This window comes from Limanda limanda, chromosome 18 (genome assembly GCF_963576545.1).
Source record: "Limanda limanda chromosome 18, fLimLim1.1, whole genome shotgun sequence".
Classification (NCBI taxonomy): Eukaryota; Metazoa; Chordata; class Actinopteri; order Pleuronectiformes; family Pleuronectidae; genus Limanda; species Limanda limanda.
The window spans coordinates 1,496,589-1,518,820 of NC_083653.1; the positions used below are offsets into that span (position 1 = coordinate 1,496,589).

The window sequence follows — 22,232 nt, forward strand, 5'->3', positions numbered from 1 at the left end:
GATAGATAGATAGATAGATAGATAGATAGATAGATAGATAGATAGATAGATAGATAGATAGATAGATAGATAGATAGATAGATAGATAGATAGATAGATAGATAGATAGATAGATAGATAGATAGATAGATAGATAGATAGATAGATAGATAGATAGATAGATAGATAGATAGATAGATAGATAGATAGATAGATAGATAGATAGATAGATAGATAGATAGATAGATAGATAGATAGATAGATAGATAGATAGATAGATAGATAGATAGATTACTTTATTCATCCCCGAAGGGAAATTAAGTCGTCATAGCAGCCGGTATATTTGAATACAATAAAATACAAAACAATAGAATAAAATAAAAAATATTGAGGTAGAAAGAATAAAAACAGAAACACAAGATAAATAGGTAGATACGGTGCAGTGGCAAGATGATGGTAATAGTACTGATGATATGATGGTAAGGTTATTGTTAGACAGTATATAAAAATAGCACAGTATATATAGTATATAATATAACATAATATATATTTATATATGATAGTAATTATACCAATATAATAGCAGTATATAGTAATAATGGCAGCAACAGTATATATAATAATAATAGTAAATATAATAATAATAATAATAATAACATGTACACATGTATAAATATGTGTACATAGACTTTATATACAAAGAATATACAGAGAATATGATATAATATATGATATATAGTAGAGGTATAAATATAAGTATTTGACAAAACAATAGATAATATAATATACTATAAGTGTAAGAATATGTAGACAGACACATCACAGACATATCACATATGATGTGAAGTAAGTAAGTTCACACTTTAATAGCTCCAAAGTTTTGCCACGCTGAGGAATTCTAACTTCAGGCCACATATTTATTTTATGAGATAAAAAAAAAGTACATTTCTCCCTCTAACTTCAGTTTCTCACACTCTGACCTCATGGTTGTAAAATCTGAAGTCACCTTTCAAAGGAGACCAGGTTTATGACGGTAAATCTAAAGGGTTGAGGAACTGAAACCTCTAAGATAGATGCTACATCCAACTACTGCACTACAGTGGAGTCCAAATACCAATCTATAGTAAATCCAAATTAAATCAGCAAATCATAAATTCCTATCTGATATGACTTCAAGTTTCAATCTTATAAATCACCTGTTTTATTTGAAAACAAATTAAACTCAAACATCAGAGTCACTGAAAACATCTTCATCTCATCGAATTTAAAATCCTCACAAGGTAAAGAATCTGGGAACAAGAGAAGAACATAGATATTCTGCAGGTTTCTCTCTCCCTGTGAGAGTTCATGTGTCGTCTCAGATTTGACAAAGAGTTCGTCTAACACACTCACATCCACTGTAGCGCCGATGGTCCATTCTCCCAGAGGAGGGTTCTCCGACAGCTGGAACTCTGTGGACACGACGCCGAGGACACTGTCCACAGACAACCACTGTCTGAGCAGGTTTCCCCTCGGATCCTAGATCAGAAAGGACAAGGTCAGAAAATTAAATATGCATTTTTGTTAAACAATAAATCCTTCCTGAGGGGACATGGCGACTCTTATGCATTCGAGCAGCAGTGGTTTTTCAGACTCACGAGGATTGTGACGTCCACCGGGCTGACGCAGGGTTTCCCATCAGGATGAATGGAAACCACTCGGATCTTCACCTCCTGCCCGGGCAGATAGTTCCGTTTGTCCGTCTGGATGAAGCTGGAGATGCTTTTGGAATCCAAGCGCAGCTCTGTTGAGTTAGAGAAATATTGGTGGCTCCCCACGTGACCTTCGACCTCCAGGATGTAGGGGTGCATGTGGCTGGAGTCGCCCGTGAGGATCTGACGGGACAGGTACAGGAAATGAACGGTCATCGCAGTTAAGAAATGCTACAGACATGTAGCATTCCTCAAATCCATGACAATGTAATTTAATATTTGAAAAGGAAATAAAACCCAATATCACGATGAAAGATTCCTATAAGAAGGTGCCAACGTCACAAAACATGTTGAACAACAGTTTACTGAACCTTTCCTTTATCTTATAAATCTTAGATTCATGCAGAATCATAGAAAATGGATAATTAAGAGCAAAGCTAGAACTATAGAAAGTTCATTCTAAAGGATGTTATATCGTACTCACTGGAGGCATCGTCAGCAGCTTAGTTGAACCTTGAAAAGAAAAAGACGTTAAATCATTTTACTCTGAGAGTTTTAATCCCAATGAGAAACCAAACACATCTCAGAGCAGCACAAGACAAGTGAAGGACCCATCCACGCATTCACAAACCACCATCTTCCCAATCCGGTGAGTCATTTACCTCCTGCCACAGTGGCGGACGCCGAGGACAGCGTCTGGTTGCCATGGACGATGCGAGCAGACACCAGGACCTCGGAGTCGCTGAGGATGGAGACGCTCAGTGATGCTGGGACTCCGGAGCGAAGGATCCTGGGAGCCAGCAGCAGGTAGACGGGCTGAGAGCTGACAAGACAAAGTCATACAGAGGACAAAGGGCCAGTTTGACACATGAACACTGAACATTGGGAACTCTAAAGACTTTAGAAAATACATTTGTAGCTTAAAATGGTTACAAAGTCACAAACAAACATTTCAACTCACCGATAAATTGTAAAAAAAAATTGTCATTTTTAATTTCAGTGACAACGGCAAAGTGGTGAGACTCGAGGAAACTCAGGAGACAAATGTTTGGTAAAAATAATCTTTATAATCTTAATAATCTCTATAATCTTAATAACCTTTACTCGGCAGGGTCTCCTAGGGGGACACTCAGAGAAAGGAAATGTGCCTGAACCAGGAACTACAACAGGAAGTGATGTCAAAATACAAAGTTTATGTGACGCTAAAGTGTTACATTTTCAAGAAATTGTCAATGATCCCCTGGGACAGAAATGTAGTCGAGTCTTTTTATAAATTTCTGTTTTAATCTTTTTTTTTTAATTTTATGATATGAATCCAAACAAGTTCAGGTCCCAATGAATCACAGTGTTCTCTTTGTCAGGGGAAGACTTTCGAAGGTCTCTGCTGATCTCAAATAGAAAAGAATAATTATGATTATTTGTATAGCATCATCATTTTTATTATCTTATATTTCACGAATTAGTTCTACTTTAATATGTAATGATGTTTGAATTTGTTGAGTACCAAGCATTTTTAGAAACTCCTTTTACCTCATTGTTCCCGTGTGGAGGCAGAAGTCTCATACAGGTGTTTAAAAATAAAAGACAAACTAGATTCCACTGAAGGAGAGTGAGAAGATTTATTTTTGTAACCAAAATTTTAATAAAAAAATAATCAAGAGATAATCAGCCAGAGAGGGAAAAATAAATATGGCACAAAACATTTTTTAAATATAAACATCAAACATAAGTGAAATTTATTTATTAAATCACTTTTTTTAATTTTAGATTATTTTGAAGGCAAGTCACACACACAAACACAAGCACCCACTGTGGATTAATGTTTCCTCATATTCAAGAAACATTTAACAAAAATCACAGTGAGCAGGTGTTTCTAGAAATGACTGAGACGTTTTTTTAAAAGTTAAAACTGAATAATTGTGAGATTCCTTCATTAGGAACGAAGATGGATACACGTTTGTTGGTTTTTATGTTTATTAAAAGATATGTTCTCACTTTTTTGTCTTTTAGAATATTTTAAAAAATTTCATTTTAAACTAAAATCTATCCAGATGTGTAAAGTAAGAGACAATGATAAAATATAGAAAAATAAAAAATTTCACTTTGATGAAGTCATGATCTAATTAAAAATGTATTTATTTTAATAATTGGTGCATAACCATTGAATGTGAATATTATGGTTTGAGGTGCGTAAGAAAAGTCTTACATGATTACTGTTATTTTTAAATTTTGATCATGTAATATCGAATAAGGAAAAATATTAATATATTTGTATTACAGGAGGTTTAAAATCAAGAATGAAAATTTACATCGGTGGTGTTAAATACTTTCCCTTTCACATATTTAACACCACCAACTATTTTCGTCAATATTGAGTTTGCCGTGGGATCATTTGTTTGAATTCAACAACACATGGGTGAAATCTGTGTTTACCTGTGTGAGGTGCTCTGGGCAGCGTGGAGGATGAAGAGGCTCAGGAATCCCCACACCTGGAGAGGCTCCATCTGCATGGATGAACCTGGACTTGCTCCACGAAGTCTGAAGGCTGAAAGTGAGCAAAGTCAGCGCCACCCTTCACACCTGCAGACAGCGACCACACCTCCTCACCTGAGCCACAGAGCCAGGGTCAGTTTACTGGGATTCCCACGGGGGAGGATTTGTTCTGGAGCCGAGGGGGATTGTTTCCAAACCGACGAATCTGTGATGAGTCAGAATAAAGATTCCTAGTTTGTGTAACTCCGGCTGACATGGGTTGGGCTTCACTGCTGCTCAGTCAAACAGTCACAGGAACGTTTAACCTCCTACATGCAGCCGGAAGAAAGTGAGAACATGAAAAGTACACGAGCTCCCAGGGGACCCCGACACCTAAGGGCCCATAGTTTCCCAGGACAGTGAGTGTCAGTTAAGCTGAGTTTTCATTGGAACATAAGAGACCTGAAACTATTCATGGCAGCAGTGAGGTGCATGAAGTGGAGTGAATGGAAGAGAGCACTGGATGTATTCTCACGCGTTGACGATTTAAGATTTACAAACAGTACCAAAGGCTCAAAAAAAGCATTTTTGAGGATGACAGTGAAAACAAACCTCCCGTGATTCAACCAAGTCTGTTGGCCCTCTGATATGCAGTACATATTACTACAGGTGGTAGATTAAAACAAATACAGACATGCATCTGGGTTTTGAATAATTTGGGATATATTAGTACCTTGTGTTTGACGTGTCGTTGGAGCCACTACACTTTCTTAAAAAACATTAAAACAAACACATGTTCCAAATTAAGTTACATTTTAATTTGGATCTGAAAAAGTTCACATATTTTTGTCATCAATATCCATGAATTAATGTCTGAGAAATCAAGGTCAAACGTCTAATCTCTGAATGTTCAGGAAACTGGACAAAGAAACTCCTGGATCCGCCCGTGAGTTCTTCTTTGACACGTGCTACATCCTTCCAAGTAGAATCAGGTCAGTAGTGTTTGAGGAATCCTGCTAAATGTCAAACAAACACAGATGGAAGCATAACCTCCTCAGCGGAGGAAACTTACATCACATGTACACAAACTTATTCTTATTCAGAGAGTTATTTCAATCACAGCACATCGTAACCTTGGACGTGTTTCCCCTCGTCAGGTGGGAAGCTGCCGAGAGGATTCAACTGAACCAGCTGCCACAACCTGACAGATCTTCCTGGTGAACATGTACGGTTTGATCATCAAACATAATATGCAGGGCAAATTCATTCTAGTGACAGTTTTACAAAGGTTGCCAGAGCAGGAAACAGGAAGTTGATCCCAGTGTAAAAGTGGAGTTTCCAGACGTCTGATTGGCTCCCCACAGCCCAGAGTTTCATCAGAGGGCTGATGTTGTTCTCAGTGACGGCTGCTGTAAATCCTCTGAAACAAAAGATGAAGTTACTGCTGCTTTCTGCTCAGAACAGAAACCTACGCAGCAGCAGATCAATATGCCCGTTCACTAAATATGTAAATACAATGAGGACGAGAGGATTCACACTTTAGAGAGATGAGCTGTGATAAAAACAAACCAGGTTCCACATTTACAATGTGACCAAACATCCCATAACACTGATGCTCTGTGAATCCAACCAGAGTGAAGTTGACCTGTTGGACATGTTGACGCTCTGAGTTCAAGATCATTTCATCAGTAAAGTCTGTTCAGTGACTCTTGTTCAGTGAGTTCATGGACACACACTCAGTTTGTTTCACCTCCGTCTCACATGTGGAAAAGAAAAGAACAAATAATCAGCTCATTGATGAGGATCAGGATCAACACAGGTTCTAAAACATCACACAACCGGATTTCTACATTGATTTGGAAAACAACAGCAACATTAGTTTGTTCAAACACATTCATGTCAGTGTAATTATAGATTTCTGTCTTTACAAAGTGAGAACTAAATATGTGTGATGATGGAAGGATTGACAGCTGATCTCTGTGCGGAGCAGAAACGTCACCACGACGAACTTTGATCAACAAACATGGAGACAAAAGAAGTTAAAGATTTACACACAGAATCTAAATCACTGCTTTTAATGACTCAAGTCTATTTGAGTTTACAGAACTCAGCTGTGGATTCATCAACCCAAACTCCAGCATAGAGAGGCTGAGTGAATGTGGTCTGGACTCTGTGGAGGAGTGTCATGGTGTCAGAGACGCTGTAGAAGGACAGAACACCTGCACTGTGATCCAGGTACACTCCTACTCTGGAGGACTCAGGACCTGACACTGGTGTCTTGATTCTGTTGTGATAAAAGTTATAACTGTTTCCAACACAAGCTAATGACCAAGATGTATCATTGAATCCAAATGAACATTCTGAGCCTCCTGCTCTTCTGATATTCTTGTATGTGACTGCTACATGAACTACTCCTCCCACCTCTTCCTCCTCCTCATCCTCCTCCTCCTCCTGAAGATGAGGCTGGAGGTGAGATTTCAGTTTTCTCCCAGTGCAGACATCACAGGCCACATCTTCAGGTCCAGCATAGCAGTGATCAGCAGGAGCAGCTTGGAGTCCAGTCTTCTTCAGCTCCTCCAGTGAAGCAGCTAACATGGTGTTTTTCCCCAGGACAGGCCTCGGTGTGAAGGTCTGTCTACACTGAGGACCAGGCACGTGCACAGACATTTTTGGGGGCAGGTGCTCAAACCAAAAAAAAGGACACCCATCGCCAAAATTAAAAATAATAATAATAAATAAATAAAAACTTACTGATTCTCCCTCAATTGTTTTACTAGTTAATGGCCTGATCCAATATAAAAGAGAGCTGCTACCCTGAGCTGCTTGTTGCAGTTCCCTGTCCTTCTGCTTTTGGAGTCTCTCTTTTCTTGGCATTATGCTGCAAATTTTTTAAATGAGATAAATCAATGTTGCATGCATAATAATCAAGAGTGACTTACATAATCTCTATAAAGCCGACAACACAGTACACACACATTTGACCTGTTTTCTGAAAGAGTTGAAGTATAAGCAGCATTACACTAATAATATACCAAAATATACCTCACCAGACTGTCATGTAGCTCAACTTAAGACCTACCTTTCATTTCAATAATTACGATTTTAAATGAAACAAAACTAGTGAACTTAATTTTCAGAATAGTAAAACTGCCTTTAAATTCTCTGCCTGCCTGCCTGCCTGCCTGCCTGCCTGCCTGCCTGCCTGCCTGTCTGCCTGCCTGTCTGCCTGTCTGCCTGTCTGTCTGTCTGTCTGTCTGTCTGTCTGTCTGTCTGTCTGTCTGTCTGTCTGTCTGTCTGTCTGTCTGTCTGTCTGTCTGTCTGTCTGTCTCTCCCTCTCTCTCTTCATTAAACATGACAAACGTCAGTAAACAGCTGGACAAGGCTTTGACATTTTTTTGTTCGTTAATTTTTAAGAAACGTCGGACCAGTTGCGACGCAGGCACGTGCACAGATAGACCCCTAGTGGTGCTCAAGCTCCTCCCCTTTTGCCCTGGATGAGAAAAGTGCCCTTCTGCTGGAGCCCAATATTTTCTTCATTCATCAATATTTAAGAATAAAAATTACTCTCTGTCATCAATTCCCACCAATGTGTTTGGATATCTGACGGGGCATTTATTTGAGTTCTTGAGAGAATTTCGCCCCGACATGCCCCGCGGCGCTCACAAGCCCCCGCTGGCCCCTCCCTCCTCCTCCTCTTCCTCCTCCTCCTCATGCAGCTGAGCGCCAAACGGCTGCAGCCACTTCTCCTCTGCTGCTCTGACCCGCAGCATCAGACAAACAGGTGATGACGCTGTGTGTGCAATCCCCCGACAGTGTTTGGTGATAAATTAACCACAACATTAGCGCTGCTGTAAACATTACGTCGCAACTGGTCCGACGTTAAACAAACATAAAACTCACGAAATCCGTGATTTTGTCCAGCTGTTTCCTGACGTTTGTCATGTTTAATGAAGAGAGAGAGGGAGAGAGATACAGGCAGACAGACAGACAGACAGACAGACAGACAGACAGACAGACAGACAGACAGACAGACAGACAGACAGACAGACAGACAGACAGACAGACAGACAGACAGACAGACAGACAGACAGACAGACAGACAGACAGACAGACAGACAGACAGACAGACAGACAGACAGACAGACAGACAGACAGACAGACAGACAGACAGACAGACAGACAGACAGGCAGACAGGCAGACAGGCAGGCAGGCAGGCAGGCAGGCAGAGAATTTAAAGGCAGTTTTACTGTTCTACAAATTGGACAAGTTTATTAGTTTTGTTTAATTTAAAATCGTAATTATTTTAATGATAGTTAGGTCTTAAGTTGAGCTACATGACAGTCTGGTGAGGTATATTGTGGTATATTGTTAGTGTAATGCTGCTTATGCTTCAACTCTGTCAGAAAACAGTAAAAAAAAAATGGTGTGCACTGTGTTGTCAGGCAGCTTTAGTTGATGGCCTGATAAAAGATTAGAGAGAGCTGCTACCCTGAGCTGCTTGCTGCAGTTTCCTGTCCTTCTGCTTTTGGAGTCTGTCTTTTCTTGGCATTATGCTGCCAATTTTGTAAATGAGATAAATCAATGTTGTGCATAATAATCAAGAGTGACTTACATAATCTTTATCCCTGTGTTGTCACCACTCCCTGTGCCTCAGGCACAGGGAGAAGTGCCTCAGTAGGCACTCCCAGGCACTCAGGCACTCCCAACCCATTCTCTGAGGAGCGTTTGGGTTGTTTTCAGTCTACGATGACTGAACCTCATCATCGAGAACATCTTTTAATAATCACGTCTGCTGACTTTAACCAGCAGCGACAGGAGGACACGTGAAGCTTCACACGTCCATCAGAAGCACGTTTACCAACTTTAGTCACTAAAACCACACAAGCTTCCGCCTTGTTGATGTGAGGGATGTAGTTTGGTAACAAAAATAAAAATATAAATTGAAAATAACCTACTGTGTTTTTTATTTATTATTCTTTTTTTTTTTTTTCGTTAAATTATTTTAGCGATGGGTGCCCTTTTTTGGGGGTTTGAGCACCTGCCCCCCAAAATGTCTGTTTTAAGTGTGGGTCTGAAAAATCTCTGTTTGAAATGGGATTGGGCCTCACTTTATTTCATGTCTAATCTGTCATAAATCTCAACCTCACGATGTTTACAATCCTTGATTCTGTACAAGTTTTACAAGGAAAAATATGAATATATTTGTATTACAGGATTTGAGGTTTAAAATCAAGAATGAGAAATTACATCGGTGGCGTTAAATACTTCCCTTTTCACAGATTTTTCTCGCCGAACGGGATTATTGCCTGGGAGTCACGTAATGGATTATTTCAAGGACTGAACATTTTCTTGGCACTGGAAGGGGGTGAAAAAGTGTGGACTTTATTTGGATTTGTTTGCGACACTCACCTCGCCACACCTGCAGTCTTTTTGTTTGGACGTTTGTTTGGGGATTATGTTATGGACCTGGGGTGGGAAAATATTGATGTTTTGAATGTGTGTAAATAGCGTGTTTATGTTCACGGGTCCGCCATTGTTTGCGGGCATGAGCGCGGGGATATGTGGGGTTTGATTGGTGTTTTGTTTAAATACAGTTTATAATCCGCAACCTGTTTGAGTGTATTTCGTTATATTAATATATATAATATATATTTATTTAATTTGTGGTCAGACCGATAACAAGGTTATCGGTCCAAAGTGATCTTTCGTTTATGATAACTTGTTCAGGCAGCGTGCAACGTACACAGCAGGTCGGGTCCGCCCATGTACTTAAAATTAAAGCGTAGTACATTTCCCCTGGGGCTTAAACAGGGCGATTTGTTACAACCCTTCACACCTGCAGACAGCGACCACACCTCCTCACCTGAGCCACAGAGCCAGGGTCAGTTTACTGGGATTCCCACGGGGGAGGATTTGTTCTGGAGCCGAGGGTGATTGTTTCCAAACCGACGAATCTGTGATGAGTCAGAATAAAGATTCCTAGTTTGTGTAACTCCGGCTGACATGGGTTGGGCCTCGCTGCTGCTCAGTCAAACAGTCACAGGAACGTTTAACCTCCTACATGCAGCCGGAAGAAAGTGAGAACATGAAAAGTACACAAGCTCCCAGGGGACCCCGACACCTAAGGGCCCATAGTTTCCCAGGACAGTGAGTGTCAGTTAAGCTGAGTTTTCATTGGAACATAAGAGACCTGAAACTATTCATGGCAGCAGTGAGGTGCATGAAGTGGAGTGAATGGAAGAGAGCACTGGATGTATTCTCACGCGTTGACGATTTAAGATTTACAAACAGTACCAAAGGCTCAAAAAAAGCATTTTTGAGGATGATAGTGAAAACAAACCTCCCGTGATTCAACCAAGTCTGTTGGCCCTCTGATATGCAGTACATATTACTACAGGTGGTAGATTAAAACAAATACAGACATGCATCGGGGTTTTGAATAATTTCGGATATATTAGTACCTTTTTTCAATCACAGCACATCTTAACCTTGGACGTGTTTCCCCTCGTCAGGTGGGAAGCTGCCGAGAGGATTCAACTGAACCAGCTGCCACAACCTGACAGATCCTCCTGGTGAACATGTACGGTTTGCTCATAAAACATAATATGCAGGGCAAATTAATTCTAGTGACAGTTTTACAAAGGTTGCCAGAGCAGGAAGCAGGAAGTTGACGTATCAATGCGTTGTTTTGAAAATCGATCCCAGTGTCAGAGTGGAGTTTCCAGACGTCTGATTGGCTCCCCACAGCCCAGAGTTTCATCAGAGGGCTGATGTTGTTCTCAGCGACGGCTGCTGTAAATCCTCTGAAACAAAAGATGAAGTTACTGCTGCTTTCTGCTCATGTTTCCACTGAGGAGGAGGGGACGCATCTTTGATTGGTTGGGACATTGTGACCCTCTCTTCCTCGAGGCTGGATGAAACCAGTCACACAAAATGACGGTTTAGTTTTATTATCATGTTCAGCTCTGATAAATCACCAGGTTCTCTCACTGTGTGTTTCTCCGTGTGAAGCTGGAGGACAGAGGGATTGGGACCGGACGAGTGGAGACAGGAGATTACTTCTGTTTGCACCTGGACTGCTTCGAGCTGGTGGAGACGATCACCTTCTTCTCTCTGAAGCCCCTCCCCGTCTCCAACTACCTGAGCCTGTATGGGAAACACCAGCAGCTGCTGGGTCAGATGTTGAGCTTCTACCACAAGAGCCTGATCCCCGACCTGTACAGGTGAGACCAACACTCATGAAACCAGGAGAAGTCCAGTCAGGTGATGCTCTACGATCGAAGGGATTTAAAGGAAGCTTCTGTCTCATGTAGGTCCTTGATCAGCGTGTTGCAGAGTCTCGGAGCTCTGATTCCAAATCTCTGTTAATCTCCCATTGCACAGGAACAGAGTTCACAACAGGTCAAAGGCAGGGTTCGAATGATCTTTTTGTCTCTAAGGGGGTCTCTATCTCATAAAAAAGTTGGCGCACCGCGCACATAGCCTACCAAGGCTATACAATTAGTAATGTGGTGGTGAAGTGCAGTAATGCTGCGTTCATGAGCGTCAGGTAGGCTATGGTCTGGCTATGTCCCGTGGTATGGTATCCTATTTTAATTTAACGTCTTTAATGGTAAGAGACCACACAGGGATGGATAATGAGCGTCATTTAACATTAAATTACAATGTCACATATGGCAGACACCTTCAGATATGAGAGACCCCCTCAGATTTTTGACTTTGTTGCTTTCATGGGAGCTAGTCCTCACTCTCTGGGAGCTCGGCCCCCTCTGGCTCCCACGTAATTCGAACACTGTCTTTAATCATCCTCTGAGTGGATGACAACGTTCAACACATACTACACATCTTCATCCTCTTCGTCACAGTGAACTGTCGGGTCAGCTCAGGTCAAAGGTCAAACACGTCTTTAAACAGCAGCTGGCACTCAACACAGGAAGTAGATTCATAAAAAAAAATAACCACTAAGGAACATCCAATCAGATCAGTCCATCAACACACCATTAACAAATGAGCTGAACCAGACTGACACTGCCTCCTGGTGTCTGGCTGCAGTATAGGTCATAAACCGCCTCCTCCATGTGAGCAGATGGGACATGGACATAAAAAATAATCAAAGAAGACGTTAAATATGTTTGTCAAAGATGTTTCTGTCAGGATGCTCTCTGTGCTGCACCTGGATCCTGGAGTCCATGTGGAGAAGAGCCGCTGCCTGGCCGTCTCCCTGATGGAGTCTGTGTGATGGGTCCAGGTCTTCACTGGTGACAAAGTGTTTCTCACCGTCAACCCGATGAGCAGAAGTTGTTCTCCATCACATATGATGATAGGGCTCGCTTTGTCGGAGTGCACAATGCAACACAAAGAAGAATCAATAACAACAAGATAGAAAAAAGAGCAGAGCTGTGGGAGAGCTGGAGACACGGCAGCCTTCCTTCTTTGGAACTTTAAGATCATAAACAAACATCTACACAGAATGTGGTTCTACACACATGGAGACACACTGAGGGACAAAGGTGGACAATAATAAAGACAAACTTAAACACACTGTATGTGACTCTTTATAGAGGGTTTATATATTCTGCTTGTGTTGTGTCATTTCAATAAACACATTCTTCATGTGAATAAACACAATCGGGGCAGGAAGGTTGCTGGTTTGAATCCGGTTCAGATGGGTCTTCCTGTGTGGAGTCTGCATGTTCTCCACGTGTTTTCTCCAGGTGCTCCGGCTTCATCTCACAAACACATGCAGATTAGTGGTTGTGTAGATTGGAGACTACACACAAGCTGCTGCTGCTTCAGCCTCTGGATCCTCAGGACACAGCTCAGCCTCCGTCCACACACACTGTCCTCTTCACACTCTGCTCCACCAAGACTCCTCCCACCTGTTGAGAGAAGAAGACATCAGTGTCACAGAGACTCACTTCATCAGCTGTGAGTCAGTGATGCAGCTCATCCAGTAGAAAGAGCAGCAGGGACTTCAGTCCTGTTCAGAGGTGGAGCAGCTTCCTCTCTGCTTCATGTTCACGTGTTGGAATGAACACGCTAAGAGCTCAGTGTGTGTCCTCTGCATGTCAAAGTGCAGAGTGGACACCTGAGAGGTGGATTTACTGCTGTTACAGGTGAAGACATGTTTCACTGTGTGTTGATGAACATCTGCTTCTGACAAACTGGGACCAGATGAGACAGATGGACCTCAGCAGAGGTTCTGCTCTGTATAAAGAGCTCCTGGTTACCATGGTGATGAGGAGAGGCTTCAGTCCCACTGATCTCAGAGCTGTGACAAAGATCCACCTGATCAGCTCTTCACTGATGAAGTGAGAGGACAAACTGTCTCAGATCAGATGAAGACGACACCGTTTCTGTCCCTCGTGTGAGGCTGTCAGCTGTGGTCCAGCTTGTGTAAGTTACAGCGCCCCCTGGTGGCATCTGGTGAAATATATTACGTGACCACGACATAACAACGTGTGTGAACGAGACAAATAACTTGAGGCCACGAGATCTGAATCTGTTGTTTACTAACAAGACAAGTGGAAGAGAAGAAGACACACACTTTCTCACTGACTCTGACGACACACACTGTCTCACTGTCTCTGAGGACACACACTGTCTCACTGTCTCTGAGGACACACACTGACTCTGAGGACACACACTTTCCCACTGTCTCTGAGGACACACACTTTCTCTGAGGACACACACTGTCTCACTGTCTCAGAGGACACACACTGTCTCACTGACTCTGAGGACACACACTGTCTCTGAGGACACACACTGTCTCATTGTCTCTGAGGACACACACTGTCTCACTGTCGCTGAGGAAGGACACACACTGTCTCACTGTCTCTGAGGACACACACTGTCTCACTGTCTCTGAGGACGCACATTGTCTCACTGTCTCTGAGGACACACACTGTCGCACTGACTTTGAGGACACACACTGACTCACTGTCTCTGAGGACACACACTGACTCTGAGGACACAAACTGTCTCACTGTCTCTGATGACACACACTGTCTCTGAGGACACACACTGTCTCTGAGGACACACACTGTCTCACTGTCTCTGAGGACACACACTGTCTCACTGTCTCTGAGGATAAACACTGTCTCACTGACTCTGAGGACACACAAACTGTCTCTGAGGACAAACAATGACTCACTGACTCTGAGGACACACACTGTCTCACTGTATCTGAGGACACACACATGGACCTGTCTCCAGGAAGCTGACTGAGGTCCTCTGGTGTTTTGGGGACAGGATGAGTCTGGAGACATTGAGATGTTCTGGGTGAGTTAGAGATCAACTGAACCAACCAGACGTTGATTTAAACTTCCCTTATCCGTCCCTTTAAGGAGAGTGTGCACCACACAACAGTGTAGAGACACTGTGGTCAGTGGGCGGAGCTTCTATACGGGTTGATCTCCAACTTAACCTGGAGCAGGTTAGCTGTTCATCAGAAGTTACCATGGTGATTCACCTCGTTAAGATGTGGACGAGCTTCGTAGGACTGAAAAAACTAAACCTGAAGTTAACCTGATAACCACAAATCCTGTTTGGTAGCACAGACCCTGGATCTGTGATACTGACTGTGTTTAGTAACATACTGATGAAAGCAGCGTGGACTGACTCCACCCATCTACTGACCTCAGAGTCTCCAGTCGACAGGTTGGACTCTGCTGTAGATCAAGCAGCTCCTTCACTCCTGAGTCCTGCAGGCCGTTGTAGCTCAGATCCAGTTCTCTCAGATGAGAGGGGTTTGACCTCAGAGCTGAAGCCAGAGAAGAACAGCTGATCTCTGACAGACTGCAGAGTCTCAACCTGGATAAAGAATAAAACTTAACTGTAAATTAAACTGAGTTCATGTGTGAAAATAACAGACACATATTCATGTTAGCACAGACTCATAACATGGAAGATAAATATGAAATCAGATGTTGGGCTAAAAACGAGTCCTGGTTCAGTACAAATAGATTATTTGGACCCGGTCTCTGTCCTGCAGAGGAAATACAGAACTAATGGTTTCAACAAGTAGCTGAATATTTAAAATGTCACAGATCAATTAATGAATGGATCCACGTTGTGTATGAAGAGGAATTATGTTAAATAATGATTAAATGAGATAAATTGTGAATAAATGCTGTTTTATAGATATGAGATCTACAAAAGTCAGTCAGTGAACTGACCTCAGAGTCTCCAGTCGACAGGTTGGACTCTGTAGAAAACCACACAGCTCCTTCACTCCTGAGTCCAGCAGGTTGATGTTTCCTCTCAGATCCAGTTCTCTCAGGTGAGAGGGGTTTGACCTCAGAGCTGAAGCCAGAGAAGACCAGCTGATCTCTGACAGATAGCATTTCCACAACCTGGATAAAGAAATATGAATATTAGAATGTGTCCTCCTGTTGTTGTGGATCGTCATCATGTCAACACAGACTCTCAACATGCTGCTGACCTCAGTCCCGTCTGTGACCTGAAGATAAATATCAGATCAGACATGTTGGACCATTGTTTCATTCATCAGCTTCTTCTCTGTGTGTTGGTCACTGAGCAGGTTTGTGTAATTAAACACTGTTTAAAGTAGGGATGGCTCCTGATGTCACTTCCTGTTTGTTTCTATACTTATCAACTGTCCAACGTGTTTCAATTAGAATGTGTCTTATTTTGAAAACCTGAGGAGGACGAGTGCTCGGCCTCAGTCCACATGTTATTTACTGACACTTTCTCAGTGTTCAGGAGCAGGTGAGTGCAGGTGAGTTGATGAGGTGGACGTGACTGACAGGCTGGGTGAGGGACAGATGACTGAGGGACAGTGAGCAGAGCAGAACTGAGACAAGTTAAATAAATAATGACCCAATAAGAAAGAAAGTCTGAAAAGTGAAGAAGGATTTAAGGACCTCAGAGTCTCCAGTCGACAGTTTGGACTCTCAAGTCCAGAACACAGCAGCTTCACTGCTGAGTCCTGCAGGTTGATGTTGTCGTTCCTCAGATCCAGTTCTCTCAGATGTGAGGGGTCTGACTTCAGAGCTGAGGCCACGACTTCACAGTGAGTCTCTGAGAGTTGAAAACAACCGAGTCTGTAATTAAAGAAAATATCAAATCTGTGAGAATTAAATCAGAAAACACAACATTCATACAAAACATGATCATGTGACCCTCACCCTGGTAAATCCCCTCTTTATTAAAAACACCTCAAGAGAATCCTTTTAGACTCATTAGATTCAGGTGGTCAAAGGTCAAAGGTCAAAGGTAAAGGTCGCACAACTTGTTCATGACCTCTTGAACATGATATCTCAATCTGTCTTTAGGGGATTTCTTCACATTTAGACTCAAAGAGAAACTGATTAGATTTCAGGTCAAAGGTCAAAGATCACAGTGACCTCATATTGTTGTGAAGTCAACATGTCAGGAACACACACCCCACACACACACACATACCCCCCCCCACACACACACACACACACCCACACACCCCCCCCACACACACACCCACACCCAGTCAAACACAAACACCCACCCCCACACACACCCACACCCACCCCCACACACCCCCGCGCACACACACCCCCCCACACACACACACCCACACACAATCACACACACATCCCCACACACACACACACACACACACACACCCACACACACACACACACCCCCACACACACACCCCGCCCCAACACACACACACCCCCCCACACACACACCCCCCAAACACACACACACACTAACACACCCCCACACACACACCCCCAAACACACACACACCCACCCCCACCCCCACATACACACACACACGACACACACACACACCCACCCCCACACACACACACCCCGCCCCAACACACACCCTCCCACACACACACATACCCACCAAACACACACACACACACACACACCCACACACACACACACACACTCCCACCCCCACCCCCACATACACACACAGGACGCACACACATACCCACCCCCACACACACCCCCCCCCCAAACACGCACACACACACACACACACACACACACTCACACACACACACACACACAGACACCCACACACACACACACAAACACCCACACACACACACACACACACACACACACACACACACACACCCACCCACACACACACACACACACACAGACCCACACACACACACACACACACACACACACACACACACACACACACACACACCCACACACACACACAAACACCCACACACCCACACACACACACACACACACACACTCACCGAGCCTTCCTGCAGTTCCTCACAGCTGGGATCAGTCTCCATCGACCCTGGTCTGATGTGTTGAACTTCTTCAGGTCCAACTCATCCAGAACCTCCTCTGACATCTGCAGCATGTAGGCCAGAGCTGAGCAGTGGATCTCAGAGAGTTTCTCCTTTGATCTGTTCTCTGACGTCAGGAACTGTTTCATCTGCTGATGGACTGAGTGGTCGTTCATCTCAGTCAGACAGTGGAAGATGTTGATGCTTCTGTCAGGAGAAATGTCATCACTCTGCATCTCCTTCAGGTTGTTGATGACTCTCTGGATGATCTCTGGATTGTTCCCTCTCCGACCCAGCAGGCCTCCTAAGACTCTCTGGATTATTTTTGTTTTTTTCTCTCTCCGACCCAGCAGGCCTCCTAAGACTCTCTGGTTGGACTCCAGACTGAGGCCGTGAAGGAAGCGAACAAACAGGTCCAGATGACCATTTGTACTGAAGAGGGATTTCTTCATGGTTCTCTTCAGGAGTTCATCCAGGGAGAAGGTTCTGTCTGTGTCCCCACATGTTCCCAAGAAGTTGTTGAGTTCTTCTGTGTTCCTCTCGGTGTAACAGTGGAACATGTAGACTGCAGCCAGAAACTCCTGAACGCTCAGATGAACAAAGCAGTAGACTGATTTCTTGAAGATCACACACTCTCTTCTGAAGATCTCAGTACAAACTCCTGAGTACACCGACGCTTCTGTGACATTAAGACCACAACGCTCCAGGTCTTCTTGGTAGAACATGATGTTTCCTTCCTTCAGATGTTTAAGTGCCAGCCTCCCCAGCTTCAGGAGAACGTCCCTGTCAGCCTCCGTCAGCTGCTGTGGAGTCGTCCCTTGTCCCTCACCGTACTTGTTGTTCTTCCTCTTTGTCTGAACCAGCAGGAAGTGTGAGTACAGGTCAGTCAGGGACTTGGGCAGCTCTCCTCTCTGGTCTGTGGTCAACATGTGCTCCAGAACTGTAGCACTGATCCAGCAGAAGACTGGGATTTGACACATGATGTGGAGGCTCCTGGACGTCTTGATGTGTGAGATGATTCTGCTGCACAGCTCTTCATCACTGAATCTCCGCCTGAAGTACTCCTCCTTCTGGGCGTCAGTGAAGCCTCGTACTTCTGTGACCCTGTCAACACATGCAGGAGGGATCTGATTGGCCGCCGCAGGTCTGGAGGTTATCCAGACGAGAGCCGAAGGAAGCAGATTCCCCCGGATGAGGTTTGTCAGCAGCACGTTGACTGATGAACTCTGTGTGACCTCAGACACAAGCTCCCTGTGGTTGAAGTCCAGAGAAGGTCTGCTTTCATCCAGGCCGTCAAAGATGAACAAAGGTTTACAGACAGCGAGCGTCTCTGCCGTGAGCTTCTGTAACGCTGGATGGAAAACACGGAGCAGCGTGAGGAGACTGTGCTGCTGGTCCTTCACCAGGTTCAGCTCCCTGAACGAAAGCACAGTCAGCAGACCCACATCCTGGTTCTCTAAACCCTCTGCCCAGTCCAGAGTGAACTTCTGCACCGAGAAGGTTTTTCCAACGCCAGCGACGCCGTTGGTCAGGACGACTCTGATGCTGCTCTGCTGGTCAGTGGAGGCTTTAAAGATGTCGTGGCACCTGATGGGAGTGTCGTGGAGGATCTTCTTCTTGGAAGCCGTCTCAAGCTGCCTCACCTCATGTTGAGTATTAACCTCTTCACTCTGTCCCTCTGTGATGTAGAGCTCAGTGTAGATCCTGTTGAGGAGGGTTCTACTTCCTGTTTCATCACTTCCTTCAGTCACATGTTCACATCTCGTCCTCAGACTGAGCTGATGTTCATCTAAAACCTCCTGCAGACCACGATCTGCTGAAAGACAAGAAACAATGTCAGAGACAGAGAATCTGAGAATCTGCTGATTGTTTTCATCAGATACAGAAAAACTACAGAAAATAAAAGCTTTTTAACTTTGTGCTTTTCTAACGATGTTAAATGTTGATTCTGTATGAAGGAACAAAATAAAACCACCTGTGCTGTTGTCAGAAGTGAAGACATCAGCAGACACATGTACAGTGCTGCTCTGACCGGCTGTCTGACCTCCAGCTCCTGTTCTGGATCTTTGTCCACACTGGGGACAGGAGGAGTCTCCTGAAGAACCAGACTGGTCCCAGTATGAGGTGATGCACTGTCTGCAGAACCAGTGTCCACAGCTGGTGGAGACTGGATCCTTCAGGACGTCCTGACACGAAGCACAGCAGGACGACTGCTCCTCCTCAGAAACATGACTCCTCTTCCTCTCCCTGTGAAGACATGTCCTGATAACTCACATGTCTCAGTCACAGGTTGTCATTACTTCTGTCAAGGAGGTTTTGTTTTCACCCAGTATGTTTGTGTGTTGGTTGGTTCGTTAGTGGGATTATAAAAAACAACAGATTACCAGTAAACTTGGTGGAAGGTTGTGGTCTGTGAACCAGATGGGGGGGGGGGTCCTCTTTCACAGACATGTTCAGAGGACTGATGTTTACCAGTGTGTGTAATTTGGTGCAGATCCAAATCAAAATGAGTCTCTAGTGGATTTCAAAGTGGTTTCATAAGGAGCGTGTTGGTTCTTGGTGGATGTCTGAGCTATTTGAGTGATTCTGAGAGATTAGTCACCAACTTCAATGAAGCTGTGTCCTAATGCAGGGGCAACACTAGAGGAAACTAGATCCTCTTCAGAGCAGGTCCCAGTAGAAACAGTCTCTTACTCTGTGTGTGAGGGTCCAGGTTCATTACTGAAGTTTAGAGGAGTTCTTCTGGACCAGTCACTCTTCAGAGACAGACAGCTGGACCCTGGAGACTCTGCTCTCAGTCTCTGGTCCTGACCTCTGCAAACACAAACATGTTTTTATTCAGAACACATCATTCACTGGTTCATTCTCTGAGGATTCAGTTTGGAGGTTCACATGTTTGTAGCAGGTCTCTTACTTTGTGTGTGAGGGTCCAGGTTCTTTACCGAAGGATATTGGAGGATTCATGGACCAGTCACTCTTCAGAGACAGACAGCTGGACCCTGGAGACTCTGCTCTGTCCTCTTCCTCCTCATAACCACTCATCTTCAGTCTGAGAGGAAAAACACTGTGAGCTCAAACACACACAATGAAGCTGTGTCCTAATGCAGGAGCCACACTAGAGGAAACTAGATCCTCTTCAGAGCAGGTCACAGTAGAAACAGTCTCTTACTCTGTGTGTGAGGGTCCAGGTTCTTTACTGAAGTTGTCAGGATGATTCATGGACCAGTTACTCTTCAGAGACAGACACCTAGACCCTGGAGACTCTGCTCTCAGTCTGTGGTCCTGACCTCTGCAAACACAAACATGTTTTTATTCAGAACACATCATTCACTGGTTCATTCTCTGAGGATTCAGTTTGGAGCTTCACATTTTTGTAGCAGGTCTCTTACTTTGTGTGTGAGGGTCCAACTTGCTCTGAAGTGTCCTCGTCCATGTTGCACCGGGCCGGCTGCGGCTCAGTTGTGGTTCAGGCCGCGCTGCTCTTCTAGATATTCAAGGTCTGGTCTATTTCCTTCTGGTTCTGCGCTCAGTTTACAGTAGAACACAGTGAAATGATCTTTCACACCAGTTTCAATGTTTATCTGTTGAAAACGTCACAAACACAAATATTTGCAACACTTCCTGTAGCCGACCCATTTCAAAATAAAAGAACTACAGCATTTCTGTCAACCGAATCAATTCATTTATTTTTAAATGTTCTTATTGGGAAATAGATGCATGCTCTCTCTCTCTCTCTCTCTCTCTCTCTCTCTCTCTCTCTCTCTCTCTCTCTCTCTCTCTCTCTCTCTCTCTCTCTCTGTCATTTGTAAATCCACCAATAAACCTGCATAGCCATAAACAAGCTTTGAATATCAAAGTATTTTTGCAACTTGAGCATTTCCTGATCTCCACTCAAACCAATCAACTACATTAAAGTTAATTAATAGAAGCTTGTGAAAGTTCCTGTGACCTTCAACCCCCGGCCACTAAGAGAAGGAAACTCAACATCTAGTATCATGTTCACATGTGTGTGTGTGTGTGTGAGTCCGTGTGTGTGTAATCGCCAGTGGTGGAGGAAGTACTGACGTTTAGTACTTAAGTAAAAGTACAAGTACCCAGGAAAATATATACTTAAGTAAAAGTAAAAAGTACTTACTTTTAAATTAACTTTAAGTATTAAAAGTAGAAGTACTCACGCAATGGGTTGTCTCTCAATGTCTAGGCTGTGCCATTTTGATGGCTTTTATTAGGGGAGTCTTTACATAATTTTTTGAAGGTATTCCTTTTTTGATTCACATTCGTTTTCCCTTTCCTGCTTCGTGTCAACATCTGCACATAAATACATAACTCGAAGCAGCAAGTGGTTAACTTTTCTTAAAGAAAAATATTGGAAGTATTTGGTTTAAACAAAAACTGTTGGTAAATAGACTATCATTGTTTGGCCGTGTCTACTTAGTCTTACACGTCCAAGTAAACAAAACAAACAGATTTAAAACAACCAATTATATAAGCAAACGCAAAAACAACTTTCAGCCAACACAACCAAAAACAAACACTGTGTTGTGGACTACTGCATATTCACGCACACAATTCAAGTTTTTTAATGGACCTCGCCAAATGGAACCCTGGGTAATCAGGCCCAGTTTTCCACTCACTATAATGCCAATATAATTTTTGCAAAGATATTATATATGTATATATTGCCTATTCCAATCCTTAGTCGCCCTTTGTGCTGACTCAACACAACTTAGAAGCTGTTGAGTCTTTATATATATATTGTACAAACTGGCTAATGTGTACAACTTCAAGCAGGGTTGTGTCTTCACTTTGTCG

General features: G+C 43.5%; 1 protein-coding gene and 1 long non-coding RNA gene across 2 annotated transcripts in view; both read right to left on the reverse strand.

Moving 5' to 3' along the window:
- The window catches only part of cd109 (CD109 molecule), a 19,315-nt gene extending 15,135 nt beyond the window's left edge, over window positions 1–4,180 (reverse strand). Inside the window, exons 1-5 of the mRNA XM_061091413.1 lie at window positions 4,104–4,180; window positions 2,333–2,493; window positions 2,155–2,183; window positions 1,617–1,853; window positions 1,372–1,497 (exon numbers count right to left, since the gene is read on the reverse strand). Coding sequence (XP_060947396.1) covers window positions 1,372–1,497; window positions 1,617–1,853; window positions 2,155–2,183; window positions 2,333–2,493; window positions 4,104–4,180 — 630 coding nt within the window. The remainder of the gene's footprint in view (window positions 1–1,371; window positions 1,498–1,616; window positions 1,854–2,154; window positions 2,184–2,332; window positions 2,494–4,103) is intronic.
- An 8,505-nt stretch (window positions 4,181–12,685) lies between these two features.
- LOC133024346 (uncharacterized) lies at window positions 12,686–14,938 on the reverse strand. The gene is made up of 2 exons (XR_009683109.1): window positions 14,782–14,938; window positions 12,686–13,022 (listed from the first exon to the last, which is right to left on the reverse strand). It is a non-coding gene; the product is annotated as an uncharacterized LOC133024346 (long non-coding RNA).
- Between the last annotated feature and the right edge of the window lie 7,294 nt (window positions 14,939–22,232).